The sequence below is a fragment of the Cystoisospora suis genome (assembly GCF_002600585.1).
Source record: "Cystoisospora suis strain Wien I chromosome Unknown contig_6021, whole genome shotgun sequence".
In the NCBI taxonomy this organism is placed as follows: Eukaryota; Apicomplexa; class Conoidasida; order Eucoccidiorida; family Sarcocystidae; genus Cystoisospora; species Cystoisospora suis.
Window position 1 is genome coordinate 397 of NW_027158810.1, and position 6879 is coordinate 7275.

The window sequence follows — 6879 nt, forward strand, 5'->3', positions numbered from 1 at the left end:
CTGTCTGTCTGTCTTCTTTTCTGTGTGTGTATACGTGTATGAACTGATGAGACTCCTCTCTTCACTGGCATGGATAGATAACTGAGGAGAATAAGAAGAAGTGATTCACCTGGCGATTAACAGAGATGACTCGGATTTCTCTTTGTTTCATATTTCCTTTCCCATCATGAAAAGTGAAGAATATGAACCTGTTTTGCAAATTGCTAGATCCTTTATCTAGACAAAGTCGGCACTAGACGTCATGATGTCTTTCTCCAAGGGATGGAGATACATAATAGGGGGTACATAGGTCATACATAGATCAAACATAAATAGATAGATAGATTAAAGATAGATAGATAGATAGATTAAAGATAGATAGATCAAAGATAGATAGATGAGTGAAAAGCTGAGATGAGGTAATGACCGGTAACATCATTTTCATGATGAGGTGCCTTTCTTTCTCAGAAGAAAGATTTCTGTATGGTGTTTCTGTGTCTTTGGTTCAGTGCGTTTTATCGTCTTTCGCTCAGATAGTTACCTTATATCTGACGAAAGAAGATTCTTTCCTCCTAATGGCAGTGTGTCATCTCCTTGATACAGATATTTGTAGTTGGTGTCGATACAGTGTTTTCTCGGGTGTACATACACCTCCAGACGGATGCTGCGAGATTTTCCTGGGGTGGGAGAGCGAAGGATCAGAAGTAAAGGAGAATAACACGTGATGCTGAGGTGGCGCTTGGCCTTTCTTGATATGCTAAACAAGTGACTGAATCTCTTCTTTTTTCATGTGGGGGTGAATGTCTTGCATTCGTCTTCTCAAGAGTCCGCCACTGTGTAGACTTACTTCGCTTCTTTAATATAGATTTCTCCCTTTGTTTCTCTTTGTTCTTACCTCTTCATATCTTCTCTTTAATAGATGTCTGTCTCTCTGTCTATACACCTCCACGAATTCCTCATCATTCTCTTCATTCTGATCGTTCTATATGTTCGTCTGTCTCTGTGTGTTCCACACCGTGAGTCAGAAGTTTTTTTTTTTTTTTTGGCCAACAGTGCATTCTGTTTGAGAGGATGGGGGGCAGTAGCAAAGGGTCGGAGTGTCTTCTCTGTGTCTTCAAGTCCATGTGAATGAACTGTAACTCTCTATGTTTAGAAGGTGCCCCGAAAAGAAAAGCTTTGCTAGAGAAAGAAACGGGACGGTTTTGGAAAGAGGAGGAGAAGTGATTGATTGCCTTCATGAGAGAGATGAAGGAGTGAGAGTGACTGACAACTCAAGAAAGGAAGAGTCGGATGGTCAGTTGTATGTGTAAAAGTCGAGCTCTACAGAGCTGTGGGCATGCAAGGTGGTGATCGTATGTGAACGGATGATGCGGAAATTTCGTCTTCCAGTTGTTCTGCCTAAAGAATCCACACCTTACTATCCTGAGCTTTCTTATCATTCTTACAGGACGTCTTGTAAATGACGAGGTGCCTGAATGTTTCTATGTTTTCCGACGTGCGATGAAACAGACTTCACTGTTTGCGTTCACTCTGTGCCAGGTGTGCATACACCCGAGAACACTGCCCCGACCACCACTACTTTCTGTGCCTCTGTCAATGGGCGGCGTATATACTCGTTCATAGAGTCGTTGTTTCTACTACTTGCATGACAGTCTCTTCCTGATCTTCATTTTGCGTTCGTGGAACTTCTTCAATGCATATCTCAGTGTACCCCTTCTCAGTGATTTCGATGATCCTGTCTGTGTGCCAGTTCAGCAACAGCAACGTACTAAGCGAACCACCTCTATGTAGAGAGGGAGAGAGACTGATATCTTTGTTGGTGAGGGTGTTAGGAGAGATTCTGTGTATTTTTTCCACATCGTGTATTTCTCCACACCTCTGCACAGATATGTATGTGCATGCATATATCTACGTGTGATATGTTTGTATAAACAAGTGTTTTCTCGTGTAGTCTTGACGGCGATATCGAACTCTTAGGCGAAATGTGGAGTGATTTCTCTCCTCAAGAAGAGAAGGACATGTTGAGGATGAGGAACTGAAACATTCGAACACGTAATGACGTGTCTACCTCAGGGAATGTCTACTTTTGTCTGGGTAGGACAACGCCTCTGTCTACTTTTTCCTAGCCATAGATCTACCTAGGACGACCCCCCCTTGACAGATACGATCCGGGCTGACTGAAGTAGATCAAACTTCTTCAGACGATATCCTCGGATGTCAAGTCGTTGATAACTGGGTGGAAGACACAAGACTCATGGTCTAACAAGCGAGATCTCCACATACGGGTGAAGATAGAAAGGAAGCTAAAAGAAGCGCGAGTACGCGGTCGTTGTGAGACCAGGTCAGGGAGAACGATTTTAGGACATCTCTACGGGTTGTCCGTATGATGAGAAAGCGACAGCGTTTGAAAAATCCTAATAAGATTTACGTCTTTACTTTAAAGAAGACTTTCGGAAGACTGGTGTGTAGTTCCCGCGAACAAGGTATACGCGTAACACGGCTCCTGTTGTACGGGGCGCTATTACCTTCTCAAATATCTGTCAGCCATATGTTTTTAGCCCGTTGATGGTCTGAAAACAATCTTAGATCTCTTTTCGCGCCTCTTCGGCATCATTGTCAAGTGTCGAGCAGAAGCCTTCCATTCATTCCTTAGCTTACTTCTATACGTAATCGCAGGAAGTCTTCTTTACTGCTGATGGCAACGAGACGGAGAAGGACATCTCAGCCGAGAATGACAGAGTGGAAAAGATATGGAGAGGGACGTAAGGTGGTAGATGGATAATAGGTACAATAGGTCTCTGAGAAAAATCTAGCATTCCCCCTTCACAGGAGTTTTACCATGTGTGAGGACGGGCAGTGAAAACTTTGAGACAAGACTGTTTGTCGCAGTCTCATTCAGTGTCGGTAGAGAACGAAGTGAAAACACGGTGGAGTCGATGTCAGTTACAAGAAGGGGGGGGGGTCTTTTCGATTTTTCAGAGGAAAAGGAAACGTCGAACGCCTTCTGGTCTTTCCCTCTGGTAGCGTCACAGAAAACTTTTCTATCGAGCGCCCACCGGGGTCAGCTGGGATAGATGAACGATGATGCGGTTCTTAGAATTCTTCTGAGCTCTTTTCGCTGTGGATATAAAGCGGTAAACTTCTTTCACTTGAGCACGTAGCCTAGCCATTTCACTCTTATCCGGCGTAGTGCTGTGAACGTCAGGTCTGTTAGATATCAAAGAAGAACTTCTCGGTTGAGACTCGTAAACCATCTATGGCAACTGCAGAGATGTTGGTGGGTGGTGCTGAAGACCGGTAAGGAATGAGAAGTTCTCCTTTCGCTTTTCTATCATAGGAATGCCTGTAGCGAATGAGTGAGTGTTCTCTTATGACTGCAGAAGATTTCCAGTCAGTTTATGAACTTGACAGATACTGAAGACCTACAGGTACTTAGCTCAGAATGTCTATCTCCTGGGACGTGAGTAAATGTGAAGAGCGCAGACAGCCAGATCGAACGTCCTTCCTTTGTGGAAGAAGTTCACGCTGTCTGCATCGCGACTCTATCGAAAAGCAATAGTTGACGTGACAGACGGGTAGACAGGGAAAGCGCGCTTGGAGTCCGGAATTGAACCAGCCGACAGACAAAGCGAGAGATCGCTTTGCTGCCCTCGAAGAGAGGGTGGACAGAAAGTTCCTTCTGGTTTTTTGTTTATGAGGAAGTCTTGCTTTTCTACGCATTGATAGGAGTAGCCTTTCCTCTCTCACTTGTTCAGTTCATCTTACAGTTTCTCATCGGCAGGTCTTGAGTTGTTTGTTCATGCACGCTTTTCTTTTTTCCTTGTTTCTAGAAAACAGTAAGCGCATACACTCTGGTGGCTGGACAGAGATAATCTTTGGAGTTTTCAAGGAAGGCATCTTCCATCATTCTTCTTCGAGTGGAGGAGAGAGAGAGGCTTCTCTTCCTCGTATTTCTTTTACTCAGCACCCTCTCCCTCAGCAGCGCCTTCTTCATCATCGAATTCTCCTTCTTCTTCAGCCGTAGCGTCCTGTAAGAAAAAAAGGGAGACCAGAAAAGAAGAGCACATCATTTCTACCTCCTCTGATACTCCCTCCCGGGAACCTTGCAGCGCACCTTCACAAACCATCGGCCTGGGTCACTGTTCGCCCCCTCGTTCCTCACCTGGTATTGTTGGTACTCCGAGACCAAGTCGTTCATGTTCGACTCGGCTTCCGTGAATTCCATTTCATCCATACCTTCACCCGTGTACCTGTTGGCAATTTGAAAAGAAAGCGAAGACAGCAGAACAACAAACTTGTGATCTGGTGTCTGTCATGGAATGTGGGGGCGCTCTGGCAGGCTCCCTGTTCTATCTGGTCGTGCGATGTCAGCCGGACGAAGAGTGGGTTTCTGTAGTTCTCCTCCCTCGAAAAGAAAACAGAGAATACGTTCACCCCCAGAATCTGCAAGAACAGCTAGGGGGACCACTCTCTTTCTCCCTTTCGGATAATAGTACGTAAGAAAAGCACTGAGAGTGAACAGAGAGAAGACTGTTTTGTTGCGACAAACGTTGGTTCCGGCTAAGAGTTCCTTGACTTGTGTCATCAGTGTTGTGAAGAAGTTGTGTCCAGGTTGCCTTACCAGTGTAAGAAAGCCTTTCTGCGGAACATCGCGGTGAACTGTTCTGAAACTCGCTTAAACATTTCTTGTATAGCGGTGGAGTTGCCGACGAAAGTGACGGCCATTTTGAGTCCTTTGGGTGGAATGTCGCAGACACTTGATTTCATGTTGTTGGGAATCCATTCAACGAAGTATGAGGAGTTCTTGTTTTGGACATTGAGCATTTGTTCGTCAACTTCTTTCGTGGACATACGTCCACGGAACATAGCGCAGGCTGTGAGGTAGCGACCATGCCGTGGGTCCGACGCGCACATCATGTTCTTTGCATCGAACATTTGCTGGGTCAATTCAGGGACGGTAAGAGCCCGGTACTGCTGGCTTCCGCGGCTTGTTAAAGGAGCGAAGCCAATGAGGAAGAAATGGAGACGAGGGAAAGGAATAAGGTTCACAGCTAATTTGCGTAGATCGCTATTAAGCTGTCCAGGGAAGCGTAAAGAGCAGGTGACGCCGGACATTGCGGCGCTGACAAGATGATTCAAATCCCCATATGTAGGGGTTGTTAGCTTAAGTGTTCTGAAGCAAATATCATACAAGGCTTCATTATCAATCACCTGGACCTCATCAGCATTCTCGACAAGCTGATGTACAGATAACGTGGCGTTGTATGGCTCAACGACGGTATCGGATACTTTAGGGGAAGGAAAGACGCTAAAAGTCTCCATAATTCTATCAGGATATTCTTCACGGACTTTGCTGATCAATAAAGTACCCATCCCACTGCCTGTTCCGCCTCCCAAACTATGAGTGATCTGAAAGCCCTGAAGGCAATCACAGCCTTCGGCTTCTTTGCGGACAACATCAAGAACAGAGTCAATCAGTTCTGCTCCCTCGGTGTAATGGCCCTTTGCCCAGTTATTTCCTGCTCCTGTCTGGCCAAAGATGAAGTTATCCGGTCGGAAGAGCTGACCGAAAGGCCCCGCTCTTACACTGTCCATAGTACCGGGCTCAAGATCCATCAGGATCGCCCGAGGGACGAATCTACCACCAGTTGCTTCATTGTAAAAGACGTTCACTCTTTCTAATTGGAGGTCACTATCGCCATTGTATGTTCCTGTCTGAAGAGATTGAAAACATCACCATAGAGAAAGAACATCTCATCGCGTGACTTCAGTTTCTCAAGTTAGAAGTCTCGCTAGGTGTTGTGCATCAAGAGAGAAATGCACCTCCTGGTTGGATACCGGTGGTATTTTTGACCCCTTAGATACTCGTTTTTTTAGCCGTGGCTCTTATAGCTATAAGTAACAAGGAAGTGGACATCCACAAAGGCCGGAAGACCCTCCGTCGCCATGTTGCATCACCGGTAATGTGTCAATGCGAACTTCTCGGCTGAGGTCGAGTACGCGGACTGGACGGACTCGTGTCACTGGAAAAGTGTCAGGACTTTGTCTCCAAGAAGCCCAACACGGGTGACAACTCGCCAACGCAGCAACCAAGAGCATGTCCGGTCTTTCCGGCGGGTGTTGCGAGGGTTCGGAAGAGGATGCCGGTCACGCAGTCTGCTACGGTGCGCTTTGCGGTTTCTTTCACGTGGACTGGCTACAACGTGCCTACAGCGCTGGGGAAATTTCTCTGTGCAAGTGACTGGGACACAAGCGTGGTAGTCCAAAAGGTGAACTCAGTGTTTCCTCACTAGCCGGTGAAATGCGTTCGATGAACGCTTCGTGTTTTCTCCCCTTCAAACTCCCTACAGCGGTGACACAATGCTAGAGCTGCTCCACACAGAGGCACCATGGTCGGCGTTGATCGGTTCACCTTCACAAGAGAATCAACAGCTATCAGAACAATGTCCGGGGCTATCTACTATGAGCCCCCATGGTGATGCACCTGATTCCGCAGGGTTCTGAGTTTCGTGAGATTCTTACGGGATCAATTCCATGCTCATCGGAAATGACCTCCCAGAACTTGGCACCGATCTGGTTGCCGCACTGGCCTCCTTGGATGTGCACGATTTCTCTCATGGTGGCGGAGGAAATGGTTCAGTATTCGGGAGTTTCAGGAGCGTGCAGAATAACAGACACCTGCAGTCTCCCCCGAAAGAAGTCCGTCTCTGTCTACAGTTGGGCTTCGTCGTGCACCGACAGCCCCCTCTTTCTCACTTGAATGAAAACAAAAGCGGCAGGGGTGTGAGTTGGAAAGCAACTAACGGACGTGGTCACTGATCCAAGAGAGTCCCACGGCAGCGCGCCCCAACAGATGCACAACGCGCATTCAGCTAGCCAGTGTCAGGAAGCTCGCGTCCT

The 6879-nt window shown here is 46.7% G+C and overlaps 2 protein-coding genes across 2 annotated transcripts; one reads left to right on the forward strand and one right to left on the reverse strand.

Annotated features, from left to right (window-relative positions):
- Positions 1-1998, forward strand: CSUI_009770 (uncharacterized protein). Its single transcript, XM_068069879.1, has one exon. The coding sequence runs from the start codon at positions 402-404 to the stop codon at positions 702-704; it is 303 nt and encodes a 100-aa protein (XP_067918144.1). The 5' UTR covers positions 1-401; the 3' UTR covers positions 705-1998.
- A 1823-nt stretch (positions 1999-3821) lies between these two features.
- On the reverse strand, positions 3822-6676 carry CSUI_009771 (tubulin beta chain). The gene is made up of 4 exons (XM_068069880.1): positions 6502-6676; positions 4601-5694; positions 4142-4229; positions 3822-4007 (listed from the first exon to the last, which is right to left on the reverse strand). The coding sequence occupies exons 1-4, from the start codon at positions 6595-6597 to the stop codon at positions 3936-3938; spliced, it is 1350 nt and encodes a 449-aa protein (XP_067918145.1). The 5' UTR covers positions 6598-6676; the 3' UTR covers positions 3822-3935.
- Between the last annotated feature and the right edge of the window lie 203 nt (positions 6677-6879).

Excerpts from the sequence above, each read along its gene's own strand:
- CSUI_009771 (XM_068069880.1), bottom strand. The coding sequence starts at position 6,597 with ATGAGAGAAATCGTGCACATCCAAGGAGGCCAGTGCGGCAACCAGATC. Across the intron at positions 4,230-4,600 it reads AGAAAGGCTTTCTTACACTG|GTACACGGGTGAAGGTATGG; the intron begins GTAAGGCAACCT and ends AATTGCCAACAG. Across the intron at positions 4,008-4,141 it reads CGGAGTACCAACAATACCAG|GACGCTACGGCTGAAGAAGA; the intron begins GTGAGGAACGAG and ends TTTTTCTTACAG.
- CSUI_009770 (XM_068069879.1), top strand. The coding sequence starts at position 402 with ATGACCGGTAACATCATTTTCATGATGAGGTGCCTTTCTTTCTCAGAA.